The sequence below is a fragment of the Pelodiscus sinensis genome, chromosome 1, assembly GCF_052426305.1.
Source record: "Pelodiscus sinensis isolate ZL-2025 chromosome 1, ASM5242630v1, whole genome shotgun sequence".
NCBI classification, from domain to species: Eukaryota; Metazoa; Chordata; order Testudines; family Trionychidae; genus Pelodiscus; species Pelodiscus sinensis.
In genome coordinates this window covers 144,697,788-144,717,383 of record NC_143052.1, presented here as the reverse complement: position 1 = coordinate 144,717,383, position 19,596 = coordinate 144,697,788, and the positions used below count along the sequence as shown (strand labels likewise).

Below are 19,596 nucleotides of genomic sequence, written 5' to 3'. Positions count from 1 at the left end.
GTTTTAGGAATTGTATTAAATCTAGTTGATTTTATTAAATTAATTTATCACTGACTGCCTTAGCGTACATGAAATCTGCCATCAGCTACCACTGCTGTCGCATCTCCCAGATAACTGTGAAGTCTTATCAGTTACTCTATTATTCTATAGTCCTTGGCGTTGTGGCCAGCAGCTAGTACAATCCGGTTCCACTCCTGAGGAAACCCCTGCCACTCTGCACTGCTGCCTCTGTAACAGAAGCAGCAGTATGGGGTGGCAGCAGCTCCTATCCACGGGGTGGGAGGGGAGGAAGAGTCTGAGCTCTCGGACCCAGCGCAAGCCAGAACTGAGCAAGGCTGCTTGCCCACCCGGCTCCCAATACACTTTAAATGCAGAGTCGCAGAAGGGGTAGGTCCCAGACCTGGTGCAAGACAGGACTGAGCCAGGCTGCTGGCCAGCCTGCTAAAATGTTTACTGTGGAAGGGGGGGGGGGGGGAGGAAGGGAGGGAGATTGTGTGTAGTCCATAGCATTAACTGATTATCTGATAAGCAAAAGCTTATCAACTACACCATCACTTCCTTAATTGGGAGCAGGGTCTTAAAGTTTGGCACTACAGTGGTCTTTGTGCCAGGAATATATCTTTTGCCATATCCATGAAAGTTTGCCCAAATTTTAGCAAGTTGTTGGCTTTTGAAAAAATTAAATCACAGTTTACACATATTCAGTAGACACTTCCTGGATTTTAACAAATACATTCCTCAATTTTATCCTCACTGAGCAGGACTCTCCCTGCATTTACAGGTCTAAGCTACAAGTCTGTCCTATGCTCTCAAAAGTCTTCCTCATTGGGACTATAGAGAGGAAGGATGAAGCTGACTAATCTGAATGCAAAGGAAAGACTACGTGAACTGGAGGGTGGAACAGACTGGGACAATCTGGCTAGGAGCTGAGGGTAACAAGTAGGAGTATAGGGGAGAGAGAGATAGTTCTAGTTTAAGGGATGAGAAAGAATGATTTTTGATCCTTGATTGCTCTTACTTTTTCATAATTAGAAGTTAAACCCATCAGCTAAAAGCAAAAACACTTTTACAAATGACCAACTTTAAAACATCTGAATTCATCAGCATTAGTAACAATTTAGACTGATTGGTGTCAATGACAGTTTTAAAAATTTACTTTTTAGGGTCTATGTAATTAAAACAATTTTTTTAATGTATCCACCCCGACATCAATTTGAATCGGAGACCTGTACCTATGTGATTTTAAAAAGCTAGTGTCTCTCAAAATTAATTAGTTTATCTTCTTGTTGCCCCCCAGTAAAACCTTCGGGAGCTGGGGAAAAGAGCTGGGGGATAAACTACTATAGATTTATTGGATGCTTTTGATAGGTACAATTAGAATTAACCTAAATATTTGTAATTTTTTTCATAGAAACACGCTCCACCACATTCCCATCCTAACAAGCTGTCGTGCATAAGAATACCACTAGAGATCCAGATTATAACAGCATTGTCTATTGAACATAATTTTTACATATAATGTCTCCTCAAAAACTGCTAAGAGTAAAAAGTGCTGTATTCATCCATCGACCAAAATGTTAGTTCAAAATTCAATAATTATAATGAGATGAAATAATCAGTAATTTGGACACTTTCCATTTAGGGAGAGACTAACAGCAGCAGTACAGATGCCTTTATGAAAATAACACAATCACAGAGTAAGAGGAAAAGATACTTACATTAACTAAGATTACAGAATTGACATTGAAATAGTTAAGGCTGCTAGGCTTTCTATGATAAACCTGCTTAATGAGGGCTTAAAACCTCATCAGAAACTTGTCATGTTATCTCTCTGTCTAGCTAGTTACTTTAAAAAACTTTCAGTAAGATTGAATACACGTGAGGAATTACGAAACATAATGGGAACATAGATTTATCTATTTAAAATACGATTAACATTCTAGGTTATTTTAAAGAGGAGAGAGACTTAAAAATCTGCTTCACTTTTGATTATAAATCAATCACTTGCATTTCCAGGTCCTTGGTGTAACTATAAAAAAGCTACTAGCACTGTTGAAGGTCTTTAAAGAAGAAAACCTTCCAATTTTTGTATCCAAGATCCCCTAATTTCACCACCTAATACAGAACACATCCTGCCAATTCTACAACACAACTTTCCAGTGATTCTGGGGTATTCTGGTACGACACTACTTCAAAAGGACAGCAGAACACAGATATTGAAGGTTTATGCCAATTTTCTCCAACCAAGCCCCCAAATTTCACCACTCACACAAGATAAATTGAATTTTGTCAAGACTCTTTTTATCATTTTGATGGATAATAACAGTATATTTTAAGCATTTTTACAATTTTACAGTTAGAGAAAATTATGGGGAGATCAAACAATAAGAGAGGGAAGATTACAATTCATTCAGATAGATCTCTGTCAAAAATGTAAAGCTTTACAATAGATAAAACAAAAACTGTAAGCATCACATATGAAAATATAGAAAGTAAATATCTATAAATCAAACTCAGATCTCAAGAAGCATTTTTCTTATTTTACATTTTGATTGTTATGGATGTAAATATTTGTCCTTGCACGGCTATGGTTAAATCACTTAATAAATATCTAATCCTTCCAAGCACACAGAACATATCCCACCAACTCTATCTGCAGTGCTACCAACAACTTTGTGTAGTCAGAGCAGCTAAACATAATTCTGTATTTAAGGCATTGAATATTGGGAACTTGGATACAAAAACATTGGCAGGATTTTTGTGGTTCAGACATGATGGGATCCAGATTTTTTTTTTTTTTTGTGCATTATAAAGAGAATCATATCAAATTACTCCTAGTGCACCAAAAATTCCAGCACTTGCACATAAAACACATCAAGTTCTTGGGTTATGCATTTGTCAAGTAAAATGAAGCTAAGAATAAAAGCTATTGAAAATGACATTGCCAAATTCATCCAGCTAATCTTCATCCCCAATTTCAGATTTAATAACAAAAACATGGTCCAGAACATGGGAGCAGTCATGAGTATGAGGATGATTCCCAATATGGCAACCTTTTCAAGGGCATCTGGAGGAGTAGTGGAAAAAATGCACTATGAAACCAAGGATATACCTGAGATAAAATGGTAACATTTTCACCCTCAGCACAAACTAAACTCCATCAGATTTCCACCATAACTTCAATTTCCACTACCCATCCATTAAACTCTTTCTAGAACTCTCCCACTACAGCATCAACTTCCAAGAAAGCACACTCCAACAACGAAACCCTACAGAAAACAATATACAAGAAACCCACAGGTCACCACAGTTATTTCCAAAGATCCAGCAAACACCTCAGAGGCACCAAGACACCTATTATCTACAGCCAAGTAGTCAAATACCACAGAATCTGCACTCAACTAGGGTGGCCTGAGTTAAATTGCCTGGGTTTAAATCAATTAAAATCAGCAAGTAAAAAGCATTGATTTAAATCATTTAATGTAATCAACTTTTCCATCTATACATCATTCATTTTCTAAAAAAAGATGCCCATCTCATTGGTTGATATAATCATTGAAACATGTTGATTTACAACTAAAACGGAGCCTTTATTCTAGATTTGGTATGTATTTTTTTCAACTGCAGAGGGCACTATATAACATTTAAGCACTATATAGCTTTATATTCTCAGATTGTTATTAACTATACATTTTAATTTATCATTTGCCTTTTTCTTCTATATAATTTACTAGACAATTAACTGTTTGCTCATGATTTCTGTCAAACTGCATTAAAGGATGGCAATGAATTTAATTAGACGTAACAGCATTTAAATTTATTTTTATTAATAGCTTTAAATGTTTGGAATACAAGCTTTCATTATCAAAATATTTCTCACATTTTCAACAAAATGATTTATTAGAGCAATTAACTGTAGTCAGTAAATTAAAATGATTTCAGGTCAGCCTAGTAACATTTTCAAACATGCCTAAGTGAAAGTGATTGGAGTTTAAATTCCTAACCACCCAAGTCTCTTTAACATGAAACAGTCTTGTAAGTTATTTAGGATGTTCTTCAAACTTTTCAAACTAGTAAATTTCAAGGGGCCCACCCTCATTTTTATTCATTAACTGAAATAGAAGAAAAAGTAGGAAAACTCATCTAATTCTCAAATTGATTTCTGAACTCTGAATAAATAAGAGTAAATGAAGAAAATTGTCTGTGCCTGCAGAACAGGATACTGCTGTCAAAAGCTGATTTAGCGCTTCAACAAACTCTGGTTCCAGGAGCTTCGCTAGTGACCTCTATCAATTCCCTGGTGTAACTTCTATAAAACATCAACAAACATGTAATGCTTCACCCATAGCCTCAAAATTATGGCTGGCATGACTGACAGATTATTAGATGCCCATGTCATAGCAGCAGCATCTTCAACAATTAGGCATCTGCCCTTCCTACTCTGGGCTGAGAATACTGGTTAGAAAATGAGGTAAAGTAAGTGCTTGATCCATCTGCTGCTTTACAGCCTGCAATTTAAACTTTGTTGTCCCATATGATGTCTCAAAATATTTTCCAAAATTCACCAGCATCAACAATGCAGTAGCAATCTTTCTGCAGTTTTTCCAAAGCTATGGAAGTATGCTCACTATGCTGAAAATAATCTTCTACATTTCTCTTTAGTCCAATGTTGGCTACTTTAGATACATCCATATATAGTGTCATGATACTCTTCATAAATTGTCTTCAGAATAGGCCAGTTCTTAATACAGTAAATAGCTCAAAACAATCAACCTTTCCAACAGACGTCTTGGAGGAGAACGAGTTGTCTTCTCCACAGTCTACCTGAAGCAATGTGATGTTACAAAAGTATTCTGCAAATTCAACATTTTCCTTTACTCCTGAACTTGTATTTAAGTCTTTGGCTAGAAGATGTGACAAATGAACTTCACTCTTCTGTGTTATAAATTTCAGGTTCCCTTCATTATCCTCTTGTAGATTTCTTCTCATCTTTGCTACCTTTGCAGCCTTGTCTGTGAAAAAGCACACACAACTTTGTCAATGGGTTGTTATAGCTTTTACTGCTAGCTTTAAGTATTCTGGTATCTGCACATTTCCTGATATAGCAACTGCTGTAAGATCAACAGCTCCATCTTCTGTTGTCACGTAAATACACGTTATGAATCATGTACATTTCTCTACTCATCAAGACTCACATTAATGAATTTCCCAACCATTTTTTTGCACACTTTTCTCCTACGTGATAACCAGCAACTGTCCAGCAATGTCTACTTTGCCGAGTAGAAGGTAGCCTGGTTTTAATGACTGACATATGTTAATGAACTCTTTTTTCCCCCCAGGCAAGACGAAAGGTAGAACGTGTTGCATGTATGAATGAAGTAACCTTTGCTTCTCTACAGTCTTGCTGGAATTTGCTTGTCCTGATTATGAACTCATCCATTATTTTACAGAATTATGAAGCAAGCTTTTTTCTTTCTTTACACACACACACACACACACACACACACACACACACACACACAATTTACTGCCAGACATGTGGTTAGTTTCAGCGCTGCTGCCAATACTAACAAAAGACCCTGACATTGTAGATAATTCAGATGATATTCATAACCACTCATGGTTAAAACTGACAACTCAAAAAGTTGGAAAAAAGTCACTGAGTGTTAATGTGCTCATTTTAAAAAATAAGATTCTTCCTATTGCAGCTGTTTGTACTACTATTCAAACTATGTAAATTTGTTCTGAACATATTTTATAGGGAAACTAAGTAATAAGGATGATTGATACCTATTTAAACACTTATCTTTAGGTAAAATACCAAACAGCTTGAAAAAATAAATATTAAAATTCATAAAAGCCTAATAAAATTTTACTTTTATTCACAAAATTCATCTAGGATATTTAATTATATTAAGCAATAAAAAAAATCCCAAAAGTCCAGCAGTAACAGTAAAATGTAATTGATAACTACTTTTTGAACATATGAATTTCAAAACATGTAATTATACACCAAAAATACAAATTTAGAAGAATAATCTAAGTTATCATTTACAAGCATGGTAAATGTGGTAGGCAGTCCATAAGAATGGTGCAAAAAGTAAGTTCACTAACCTCCTGATAGATTGCTCAGACATGTCCACATCATCATCAGTATAGTCATTGCCTTCTGAAGAGCATTTTTCAGGTTGTTTCAGTCTGATAACTCTGTCTTTGATCTCTCTATTGCACTGTTTTCATTTGGCACATGTTTCTTTTTTACCCAGAGATACGGGAACTCCCTGCAAATATTCCGAAATAAGGTCTTTAAAAAAAAAAAAAAAAAAAAAAAAAAAAAAAAAACAGCCTGTAGCCACAGCAGGGTTTATTTGTTTTTTTCCTCTCCTTCTAGTTCCCATTTGTTGAAATCAATGGCTGCACTCTGAAGAATATTGTTCCTTCACAGTATCTTGCTTTGACATCGGTGTTCCTCCTTTCTGGCTACATACTCTGCTCCTTCTCCCTTGTTTTGTAACTCACTCAGTCCCCCATCCCAACAACACTCTTCTCTCCACTCCCAAAAAACAAAAGCCAACAATCCAAGACTTCTGTTCCTGTAACGCACGTGCTTTTTGCATTGCAATATCTCATTTGTTTAGAGACAGAGAGGATATCTGTTGAGAAATTCAGAGATTTCTGTTTGTATCTGTCTGTGCTCACACAAGGAAACAGAGAAGTCATTTACTTAAAAGTCACCAAAAGCAGCAGCTAAAAGTCACTGGGCAGACTAGTGTTTTTCCAGGAGGTGAAGTGTACATTTCCAGGGTAGATGCAGTCATAAATATCCATATTTTGAGAACTGAGCCAGAGATAAGATAGGGAGAAACTATAAAATAAGACGACCACCCAGAGAATTCAGTAGATGATTCTGATAAGATACATTAAGGTGACTCCTGAAGTTAGAGGCTGGGTCCCAATGCCTGTGATGACTTTGCAAACCTCTTGCAACCAGTCCCTGGGTCCCCCAAAAGATCAACCCTTTAATACATTACACAATATTGTTGTGCCACATTTATAAAATGTGAGCTCAAAAGTTAGAGTTTGAGGGGAAGGCAAGGGGAGGGACTATTTAGGAAAGCAGCATTTAATTCAGTTTTTGATAGAGGCTTATGGTTTCAGTACTTTTTTATTTAAATGAACTAAGACTTTATAAATAGTTTAGGCCTACATATGTTTAAAATGAAATCTGGATTTAATACAAAACAGGTGGTTTTTTTAAAATATATAAATCATGTAAATCATTAAAAAAATAAAAATTAGCTTTTTTTTTTAAACTTATCCACTCTACTCCAAAGAGAACTTTGAGGATACACACCTAAATAAAATTAAATAGTCTTCACTACACAAGGATTACACCAGAGAAGTAGAAGGGAATGTGAACGCCCTGAGAAAAACGGTCAATACAGATAAAACCCATTGACTGCATATCGCTAGCTATCACCTCTCAAGCCACACTAGAATGTACATGACATATCAAACCATTATAACACATACTTGATGGGGACCACATCTTGAAAAAAAATCCTTCCCAAATCCCTGTTTCTGCTCTCCAAATAACCACAAACCCCTCTAATCTCACTAAGTTTATCATGAGACGCAAGTTTCCCCACAAATACAGGGCACACCGACTCAATATAGAACCATATGCCATAACAGATGGAAAACCCTGTAAACATCTCTCCACCACCACAATGCTCAATAGTCCCACAACTCATCTTTCAAGATCCACCAGCCTTACACATGCCTATCTCCACAGGTGACATACTTCACCTAGTGCAGGGGTGAAGAAGCTCATGTCCGGATGCCGTATGCAGTCCCCGGCTTGCCTAGATCCAGCCCCCAAGGCTTTGGGCCTCCCTTGAATTAGGGAACCAGTGCTAGCACTCCAGCTCCCTCCCCCTCCCCCACACTGCCCCACCACAGGGCTGGAGCACACAAAATCTACTAGGATGGTATGCAAAGGAAATATGGGGAGTGTTTCTCCTTCTCAGTCGGGTGCCATGTCAATAAGGAATTTTTTTTGCTTCACACTTGTGTGAGACCCCCGACTGATTTTTCTGTGGGTCATTGGCCCGATGCCAAAAAGGTTCCCCATCCCTAATCTAGTGCATCATAAGCCACAACAACTATGTGGGTGAATTGACAGTTGCTATGGTCTCAAATGAACTCACACAGAAAAAAAAAAGAAAAACATGCTGTCTCCCAGGGGTGAATCACTCTGTATGTGACCCCTCAGTCCTTGGCCTCAAAGGAAACCTGCACAATATATTCAGAAGACTAGCCTGGGAACTTAAAATCCTAACTCTGATAGACCCTAAACTTAACAAATCCTGATTATTTAGCTCACTACAACCATTCAGTACACCCCCTACTGCCTGCTAATCTGAAATGCCCTCATTTCATTAAGTGGCCTCCTACAACATGTCTGAACCCCAAATGCTAAACAATCTGTCCCACCTTGTATTTAGCTTGGACACTCTGGTTACCATCCCCAGACCTGAGATTGAGCCCTTTCAAGCTAGAAAGCTTGTCCCTTCTATCAACAGAATTTAGTCCAAAAAAAGACATTACTTCACCTACTTATCTCGCTCTTCTAAAATGAGTTATGGGTAAACATGCAGTGTTGTTGTAACCGTGTCAGTCCCATGATATTAAAGAGCTCTGTGTAAACTCAAAAGCCTGTCTGTGACCATAACACCCTAGTCCAATAAAAGATGTATCCTACCCACCTTGCATCTGTATCTATGGGTAAAGTAACTCTTCCTAGCCAACAGAATTGATGTTTAACGAACTAAAGTTTCAATGTCTGAGAAATTCTATGAAACACAAACCTGGATGGAAACTAGTTTAATCTCATACCATAGTCTCCCAGGCTGTTAATGTCATACACTGTGTCACTTCAATGAATGAACACTGTGTCACTTCAATGAATGAATACTACAAATAGCTGATTTTAAACCGACAACTTTCAGTTGAATCTTATTTTCTATATAATAATCAGTAGTTCAAAGATAGCAAAAAATTCCTTTCACCATATGAATTTAAGAATGCAGTTTCTTTTTGTCTGTGTTACAAGGAGAGAAACTTTCCCTTATTTGTTCACATATATTTTGTTCTTATGTTACACTAAATAAAAAGCATTTTAATATTAAAAATTATGCTAATATGATAGATGTTTTCTTTAAAGAAAGATACCTCGGTGTTTAGTCCTAGAAACACTTACTTATTATGCCCCACTAACTTCAGTGAGGCTATGCACAAATAAGGATTTACAGCAGCACTAGTGACTATAATCAATATATCTTAGGTTTTTAAGCTACCAACCACCACAGTTGTACCTGAGTATCTTCAGTGTAAGACCAGTAAACAAGATGATTTATCTTATCTCTGTATAAGACACTTAAGACCAATTCTGTACTGAATAACTGCAGCCGATTATGGTGTCTACCTTTTTGAAAGAATTTTGAAAAAGCTGGTTGGGGTGAAGAGAATCATTGTCACAAAAATTAAAGGGCTGGAGAAAAGACCTTATAGTGAGAGACCTAAAAAGAATTCAATCTTTTTTTGAAAGGTGACTTCATTAAGTGGTTCCTCTAGGAGATAATATCAGCAGCTAATGGGTTAACATAGCAGAAAAAAGCATAACAAGCTCCCATGGATAGAAGCTCAAATTAGAAAAAAGATACATACTGAACAGTGAGAGTGATGAACAACTGCAACTACCAAAGGAACGGATGGATTGTCCATCTTCTGAAGTCTAAAAACAAGAGTTGGTATCTTTCGGGAAGATATACTTCAGTCAAATAAGTTATTCTGCTCAAGAAAGGGATAATTGTCCCGTGTTACATAGGAGTCCAAACTGGGTGATCTAATGGTCCCTTCTAGTCTTAAGAAACAATAGCAAAGTCACAGTAAATATGGGAACCTAATTGCCTACTCAAAAATTTGTAAGATTTTTCCTCCTTCCTTTTCTTAAAGCACAAACTTAGTTTGACAGTGAAATCACAAAACCAGACACTGCATTTTACATTCACACAAACAATATCAGCCTAGGAAATAATAAAAATCAGCTAATCATTCCAGTTTCAGGGACCACACAGCAGCAAGCAGCTGCTCCCCAGGACTGGCCAGGGTGCATGCTACCAGCCAGTAGCTGCTCCCTGGTGCTGGGGAGCTTGCTGCCCTCCCTGTGGTCATTTGAGAGTATAATTGTCCTTGCTCACACACCTCACCCTTCCCATCTGATGCAAAACAATTGCATACCAGACACATCCCATTATCCTGGCACAACCAAACCCTAACCTTGTTTTAAATAAGAGAATGCTGCATTCCAAATTTGGTGGTCCTAGCTCTTACTGTTTAGTAGGATTTCTTTGTACAAATGGACTCACGGACAGACACACAGACAGATGCACAAATTCTCTAAAACTGATAGTAGCACAGTGTTTCTCAACCTTTTTTTAATAAAGTACCCCTTTTTCAAAAAAAAAAGTTGTAAGTACCCCCGGAACCTACATTTTTCAGACACACACAATTTTTTTTTTTTTAACCATTGCAACACATTTGTTTAAACAACTTAATCGTAGCCAGGCAGGCAATAAAATGTTTGGGTGTAAAAAGCACAAAAATAATAAAGCACAGTAAAACTTAAAACAAAAATTAAGTTCTCTAAATTTCAGTTATGTTGGCACATCCCCCAGACTTCTCTCGAGTACCCGTAAGAGTACCCGTACCACTGGTTGAGATACACTGTAGTAGAAGATAAGAGCAAGCAAGATGAAGGCCATTCTGACAAATTCTCAACATAAAAAATCCTATTCAGATTCCTAAATTTGGAATGTAACTACAAACGTAAAAGGCATTTCCAATCATGTCTACTTTAGCCTTTTGCCTTGCTAGGTGTTATCGCTTTTAGTCATCTGGGTATATTTACTGAACTTAAATAGCTCACTTCAGCGTTATACTACTTCCGACACTGAAGTAATAGCTCAGCACACACAGTCCATCTATTGATTTCAGTTGAAAAATTCATCAAATTTTAAAGTCTCAACAGCAAGACCACCAAAAAGCCTTGTGTGTTTCCAGGTGATCCTGCCTTCCAACTTTTAGCAAAGCTAATGACATCATTTTCTGACTATACAAACATGGAGAGAGAGATCCTGACACACTGTGATGAACAGATGGTATTATCCTCACCCTGCCCATTTCTTAATTTTACACAATAGGTAAAAGGACACACAGATTAGAGAAACAAGATGGATAAGGTTACTAGAATAAGTAAAAAAAAATTTTTTTAAGATGAATGTTACTACAATAAGTAAAAATGCAGTTTTAAAGTTTTTGATAAACAAAGTAAAAAGTTCTTTACATGATGCCTAGAACAATGGAGACTCTAGATGCTAATATAATTCAAACAGCTCTCCGTCACCTTGCTCAATATTCTGTCATTTCAGGATAATAAGAGATGAAAATGGCTATTGACCCATAACTGTTCAGTGACTAATAAAGCAGTTATGAAACATACGACAAGGATGCTGACTTCTTGTGAACATAAAATGAACTAGGGACTCCATAGCTGAAAACATGGCTCTACAACTTCAGCTAGAGATTTGGGCTGTAACAGACATGCATCTTTTGGGGATCGGGCACAGCAGAGTGTTGAGTAGCACACTGTCATCCACGGGTTCCTCCCCACCAGGGCACTATCACACATTAGTGAACTTAAAAATCACTTTGCTCTAATGGATATTGCTGCATCCCCTGGACAAGCCCTTACAATACTTGCAATTTCAGTGCCACCCTGGTGCTTGGTTTGTCCTTTTATAATACATTTGTTTTTAATAATTATCCTACTCTCAATCTGTAAAGTGAATGTGTTTCTGAAAGGCTGCACTCTTGGCATAGTGATAGGCCAGCTGCTGCTCTGAAGTGGCTGTGAGATGTTGTGCTGGTGGGATTATACTCTTATTTGCATACACATATATTTCCTGCTGTAGTAATGACTTACCAGCTTTGAAAGACAAGATTGGTGAAAAAAAATCTTATTGAACCCAACCTCTGCTTGTGAAAGAGACAAGCTTTTGAGCCACAAAGAGTTTTGGTGAGGGGGCACATAGAGGAGACATTTGGTGTGTATATATATATTAAAAAAAAAAAAGAGTATGATTGATGTTCAAATTAGAGGGACCTTCAAGACATTTAATTAACACAAGAAGTCATAGGACAGCTCCAATATCAAAACAAGCCAACTTACTTACATTAGGTGACAGACATATCAATTAAAAAGTTAATAAAATGCCTCATTTTGTGGAAAGGAAAATTTAAATCAGTCTTGTAAAGGAATGAAGTGACCTTGTAACAGCTGTGAAGGAATTGGTAAGGAGCAGTCCAATAAGTAGCTATTTATAAACTATGGCATTGGAGATCAGCTGGTTGCTAAAGTCACACAGCTGTCACTCTTTCCTGAGTCCTCAGGTGTGCATTAAAGTTGGACTAGTCTATCTGGTATTTGCGTGCATGTCTCTCATTCCAGATGTCCTGTACCATTTCAACAGCCTTCTATCTGAACCTGTACTCTCTCAAAAGATAAGCTTCCCCCCCTCCCCCTCCCCCTCCCCCCATACACACACTCTTTTAAACCTATGCATGTTTTTAGGGTCTCTATTCTTGTCTCTGTACATGTCCAGTAACAGTATTTCCTGCTTTCTCTTTTCCTGGACCAAAGATTTATGCATCTTTCCAAGATTGTTAATTCAGTTCATTTAACCCTATGAATATTCTAAAACACCCATCCTGAGTAGCACTGAAATGAAGAACAAGAAATTAAAGTGTTAATAACCATAGCAACAGCTGATCCATTCTCTGATATACCAAAGAATGAGAATAACAGTACAATTACAGGTCTGTTTCAGATTCTAAATGTATTCTTGTTAACACATTTTCTCTGGACAAGAGACAAACAATTCACAAAAACACTGATAAAATTTCAGGTGAGCAGGGGATGCTATTTTAACTGATTAATAGGCTAAAGATAGGAAGCTCAGGAGACTGCAGCTGTAATTAACCTAACAAAGCACCCTCAATAACATCTTTGCTTTTCTTTCCCTGGCTGGGTCCATCAACAATCTCAGGAAAGCTTGAAGACCAATGAAGATAATTTGTACCTTTGATATCGAAGGACTGCCTCCATGAATATTGAGACTGTGCAAGTTTCCATCTTGGTGGAAAGAAATATGCACTGTCCCAAAATTTGATTACAATGTTGGAGGACTTGTTTAGTGAGTTACTCAGATACTGGAAGGAAAAGATTAATAGTAGCTCCATTGTATATGTAAGGCAGTTTTCTACATATGTAAGATCGGTAGCTTCTATCTTTTATGAATACCTATCATGATTCTTACAAAATATTCTTCCTTCAGCCACAAGGCCTCCAAAATCAATTACAACATTTTATAAGCTACATATCAGACAGAACTTTTCATTCTCTTTGGCTGAAGAAGGAAATCAGCTTGGTCACCAACTGAAGATCCAGGGTTTGTGAAAGGAGATTCCATCATGTCCAGTCTCGTAGTCCAGCTTGTAAAACAATCAATCCTCTCCTTTTCTACGTGGAAACTCAGTGCTTTCCAGAAGCACCTCCAGCAGGGTATAATTGACACCTGAGGAATCTGTCCAACTCACCACCAAAGGGGCAAGTGTCTACTACAAAATGAGGCTGATTCAAGATGTTCTGTCCCTTCAGGAAGCCAGTCATACTTAAGTATCATTTATGACTGAGTTTTGTGGTCTTTGTCCATACTGGTATGTCAAATCAAATGTAATCCAAAAGGAGGCTTTTTCATCGCTGAAAGTGTGTGAGTGTGTGCACGTGCACACACACACCTTAAAGTGCTGGGCACATCCAATGGTTAGCAGGCAAAGTTTCTCTATAGTGTGGACAGAAACTATGTAGACTGACTCAAGTCTACTTTGAACATAACAGAAAAGTTACCTCTATGTAAAGATACCCACAAATAATAATGCCAAAGTTGGCACAACCCTAATAACCTCCTTTGCTATATCACTACTGAACTCATAGGTCTTCAAGTAGATATTTTCTATGACGGAGGGAAGAGGAGATCACACGCACAGGGATCTGGAATTCCAAAAGATACGTCAAAAATCTATTAGCTGTTAGCAGTTGCAAGTTCCTTTTCTTCTCCAAGGGTGAGCCACTAAAAGGTATCATACAATTCAAGAATATGTGAGAAATAGCTTTTTGTTTGACTTGTCTACTTTACAAATGCAGATCATGGTGCCTGAGAAAAGAATCATGAGACAAAACAGCATATGGCAAGCATAACTTGAGTTAATGGTTTGATTAAAAAAAAAGGAGCCACACTTGGGCTACGTCTGCACTGAAAGTTTTCGCAGCAGAAAATATGCTAATGAGGGACTCATTAGCATCAGTCTCGACATCATTAGTATATTTTCTGACAATTCTTTTTGCGCACGGGGTTTTTGTGCAAAAAGAAGCAGCGTAGCCGCTTCCATTTTGTGCAAAAAAAACCTTTTGCACAAGATACAAAGCCTTCTTGACAGATAGCTGAGAGAGAGGGTGTGATAAGATGGTATGCGTTCACTTCAACAAGGATGTTGAGCACTGTGATTTGGTGAACTCTGGGGAATGGAAGCCAACTGGATGGGGGAATGAGAGGACAGCCCTGCCTGAGGGGAGTGCAGGTGATTGATCTCCTGGCGGTCTCTCCTTGCCTGGTGTTTTACCTATCTTACCCTGAGGGGGGTTTGTGGAACTATTTTGCGAGAGAACCACTGGTCTCAGACTGAGAAGGCGCCAACACTGTGGGGACATTTTCCAAGGAGAACACCTCAGACTCAGACTTTAAGGTCAGAAGGGACCATTTTGATCATCTAGTCTGACCCCCTGCACAGTGCAGGCCACAGAATCTCACCCACCCGCTGCTAGAATAATCCTCTCACCTATCTCTCAGATATTGAAGTCCTTGAAACGATGGTTCAAAGACCCCAAGATGCAGAGAATCCTCCTGCTAGTGACCCGTGCCCCATGCTACAGAGGAAGGCGAAAAACCTCCAGGGCCTCTGCCAATCTACCCTGGAGGAAAATTCCCTCCCGACCCCAAATATGGCGATCAGCTGAACCCTGAGCATGTGGGCAAGACTCACAAGCCAGACACCCTGTCATTGCTGCTGCAGAGGTTAGCCCTCAGAACAAATGAGTACCCCTCTGCACCTCACCACACAAACAGCTTCAGGCCTGCAATGACTCAAGGTAAACTGACACCTCCACTTTACACTGCCCATTACTGTGGAATAAACTATACTCCCTGAATATGGGAAATTCACCCTAGGATTGTGCTACTTGCTCACTGTATGGATGTTACTAATGTACCCATGTCAAATCCATTTTTTCCTTCCCTTTGCTTCTGTACTTCCCTTATAAATGAATGTTGCAGACTTTTGATTCATCCATTTCAAAAGTGTTACAAGACTATATATACAGAGTACCAGGCAATCCATATGGGGCAAATATGAGTCAGGGCTCACTGAACCCACAAAGAGGGTATGGTGGTGTTCCTAGCTCCCTGGAAGTACCACCAGTTAGTACAGGGGTAGGCAATAAACTGGAGGCAATTTGCCAGGGTTAACCTCTGGCTGGCTGCCAGCACTTCATTTACCTGCCTGTTCATATGTATGGCTGCTTGCAGCTCCCATCAGGCCACTGGGAGCTGCAGGAAGAGGCACAGACTGGGACACCACTTCCCGTAGCTCCCATTGCCTGCGGATGGCGATCCACGGCCAAGGAAGCTGCAAGTGGCTGTACCTACAGAAAGGTAGGTAAAGCACCAGTGGCCTGCCGGGGTCTAAACCTGGCAAACCACATCCAACCAGTGGGCCACTTATTGCCTATTCCTGAGTTAACAGCTAATAACCCAGGCCACTGAAACTAACCCAGCCAAAGCAGAGGGACTCTGGCTCCTGTTGATGACTAGCTGCCAACAGAGGTCTACCAACCTATAATTAGGGATGTTAGGTATCAATGAATTCAATAATCATGTAGCCACACAAAATCTTAGCAGTTACATGATTATTCAGTAGTCCCCAGGGATCGGGCCAGCAGTCAGTGTGCTTCTGACCTCACCCCCGGGGAGCTCCCTGCCACCCCACGCTGCTACCTCTGTATCAGAGGCAGCAGTGCAGGGCAGCAGGCAGGAGCTGGACCACGAGTAGAGCCTTTTTAAAAACACAGATACAAAGGCAGCAGCCTCTGTCTGTCAGGGGCCTGAGCTTCGCACAGACAGGAGCTGCACTGGCTTTTAAACAGGCTCCCCCTGAGTACCAGCTCTCCCCTGCTCCCTCCTCCCTCTTCTGGCAGCAAGGGGAAGCAGGTGGTTCCGTGGGATACAGAGGCAGCAGGGGGAGGGGAGGGCATGTAGTCGACAGGATTAACGGATAAACCCAGGCTTATCAATCAATCGTTTACTCGACTAAAGGCTAACATCCCTACCTATAAGACCTCCTTACATAAGTAATTAGGAAGGTTTATTAGTTAGAATGTCTAGCACTGTTTTGTGTAGCATTAAACTGTAGAGGTTTAATTAACATTTTCTTTATAAAATATTCAGCACCTGTGCCCATTCAATTAAAGCATCAGATCTCATAAATGTACTCCAAGATGTCTAATAGGTCCTCCATGCATAATCACACTTAACATTGCTGAAATTTTTAATATAAAATACAAAGGTGGGAAATACCCCAATGTTCAGGTTGCCTTTATATACTCTACAGTAACAAAATAGGGCAACCCCATCTTTTAAAACCCAGCACATACCACCGTTTAAAAAAAAACTTACTGTCTGTAGAAGAGTCAACCTATTTCACATGACTCCAAAAGAAAAAAGCTTGAGTATTTTTTAAATTCCTTTACTGTTACTCATTTTTATTAACAAATTAAGTTCAGTGGTATCACTAATACACATGTTGGAGAATGAAAAGAGACTAGTAAAATTCACTTTTGTTTTTCTGCCACATTATGACTTATACACTAGAATTACATTATAAGTGTACTAAAAAATTCTTCACCTGCAACTTTCTGAGAATTTATTAAGCATAGTTTTTCTACAGAATTCAAGTCTGAGACTTAACGTGAGACAACCAAACCCTAAATTGCATAGACACCTGACTAGAGAGCCCACTAAGGCCACCTTGACCAGTGAGCACTAACAGTTCAGTTCTAGTGCTTAATTATAGTTCCCCTCCACCAGTGATCATTACTGGAAAAACTGCTATCACTACCACCTCAGTTTGTTCTCATAGCACCAGGTTCTCTCTCATGTTCCTGTTTTAGCTTCCTAGCCATCTCAGCAGAACAAGAAAAGTAAGAAAGTCAGCCACCTGTCTAAAACAGCAGCACAAGTTAGGGCCAAGGGTTGAGAGCCTGAATGAATCAGAATCATAGTGGACCAGGGTCCAAAAGCTAGGAGACCCCAGACAGCATCACAAGCAGCACCTTGAGGAAGGTATGGGAGAGGGCACAGAGAACACATAGGAAATATAGAGAAAAATTAATACTATGGACATCTGATGTTGGAGACATCAAGGCTACCTAAGCTGATTCTCCAGTTGTGGGCCCAATCCAAAATTACGCCCCTTGCATGACAGTACCACTTTTAGCAACAATTAAGCAATCATAATTTTTACATTTGTCAGAAGAAAATGCCATCTAGGTAGAGCTACATTTTCCTGGAAACTGAAGAAGGAAAAAAATCACCTTACACAGCTAGGCCAACTGCAGTCTCCTTTACTAGGTTTTCTTTGTGCCCAAACCGATTCCCATTTGCAGTCCCTTAAATGACAGCAAGATAGGGCATTTCTTTTTTATGTGAAACAAAACCCACGTGCATACATTATACCTGTGCCTGTGCTCATCGCGTCCTTGTCCATGGATCAAGTAGCCTCCAAGGTTTTTGCCCCCCTTGCTGGTATCCACGTGAGGAATTAACACATCCTCCAAACCCAGATCAAAGCGTTTGTGTTTGGAAGAATCCGGGAGGAAGAAGAACGCCCCGAAGCAGAGGGTGATGAAGGCACTAAGAATGAGGAGGAGGATAAATTTTTCGGACAGTCTCAAGGTAGCCCTGTGGTGCGGGAAGGAGGTCCCAAGGTTCAGGGGGGGGATCCTGCGCCCAGACAGGGGCAGCAGAGCGGGGGTGGTCATCGTCCCTCTCACGGCACGGCGGGGAGTTTATATCATCTCATGTCCGCCAGCCACGGCGCGGGCAGCCGGAGAGCAGCAAACCGGGGCGCTTCAGCCCTCGGCGAGCCGGGCGCGATCCAATGGCCGGCTCAGCAGGCGCCGTCCCCTGGCCGCTAGGTCCCGGCACAGCGCCCCGGCCCGGCCCTGCAGGGACCGGCTCAGCGGCTGCGCCGGCGCCCCCAGCACCCGCGGGGCCACATGCCGGGCGCCGTTCCCGGGCGGCGGTAACTACGGGGCGGCGGGAGCCCCGCGGCGGCAGGCGGGTCGCTGGGGCCGAGCCCGGCGGGTGGCGGCGGTTCCCCAGCGCGCGCGAGGCCGGGCCAAGCGAAGGCTCATTCCGCTCCCCCTCCCCCGCCCTGGCCGCCGAGCCAAGCGCCCGGCAGCAGCCAACGATTCTGTGCCTGACCCCGCTGCTACGCATGCGCTCCCGCCCCCCCCCCCCCGCGCGCAAACGCACACGTTCCGCGCCTGCGCGCTAGGGGAAGCGAGAGACTGAGCTGCCCCCACCTGTGGTGGGGTGGTGTAAGCGCGCGCGGGGTGAGGCAGGGAGGAGGGCGCTGCCCCGGGGTGGGGTCCTGCCCTGAGCGTGGCCCTGGGGAGTGGAAGGCGGGGCAGCAGCTTCCGCGCTGCACACATGCCACGAGCTCCACCTAGCATCCCCAAATAGCTCCAGCCACGCTCAGTCTCAACCCATCCTCCGCGGGCACCGCAGCCCTCCCCAGCTCTCCCCACCTTCGCCGCCGGACTTACCGCCTCACCTGCAGTTCATCGGCCTGGGGAGGGATGGATTTGTCACTTCCACACCAATTAGTTAATTGCCTGCATGTTACATAGATCTAAAGACTTGCAGTATTACCATAATAATCTGTTAAAAGTGAAGCAACCCCAATTAATACAAGTGATAAAACTCAAAATAAATTAACTCGATCAAAAAACCTAATCAGCTACGTCTAGACTGGCATGATTTTCCGCAAATGCTTTTAACGGAAAGCTTTTCCGTTAAAAGCATTTGCGGAAAAGAGTGTCTAGATTGGTACAGACGCTTTTCCGATGGCCATTTTCGTGAACGGGGCTTTTTTGCTCAAAACAAATCTGAGCTGTGTTCAGTGGCCCTTTTGTGCAAAAGCTTTGCGCAAAAGGACTTTTGCCCAAACGGGAGTAGCATAGTATTTCCGCAAGAAGCACTGATTTCAGACAGTAGGAAGTCAGTGTTCTTGTGGAAATTCAAGCGCCAGTGTAGACAGCTAGCAAGTTTTTCTGCAAAAGCAGATGCTTTTGAGGAA

The 19,596-nt window shown here is 40.6% G+C and overlaps 1 protein-coding gene across 4 annotated transcripts in view; it reads right to left on the bottom strand.

Annotated features, from left to right (window-relative positions):
* The window catches only part of MAN1A2 (mannosidase alpha class 1A member 2), a 234,973-nt gene extending 216,236 nt beyond the window's left edge, over window positions 1-18,737 (bottom strand). Inside the window, exons 1-2 of one of the 4 annotated variants that reach the window (XM_075904629.2) lie at window positions 17,970-18,110; window positions 6,115-6,281 (exon numbers count right to left, since the gene is read on the bottom strand). In XM_075904629.2, coding sequence (XP_075760744.2) covers window positions 6,115-6,137 — 23 coding nt within the window. In that variant the 5' untranslated portion in view covers window positions 6,138-6,281; window positions 17,970-18,110. Of the gene's footprint in view, window positions 1-6,114; window positions 6,305-17,969 lie in introns of all 4 variants that reach the window. The other 3 variants (XM_089772094.1, XM_006135741.5, XM_089772090.1) reach the window with 3 other exon arrangements.
* Between the last annotated feature and the right edge of the window lie 859 nt (window positions 18,738-19,596).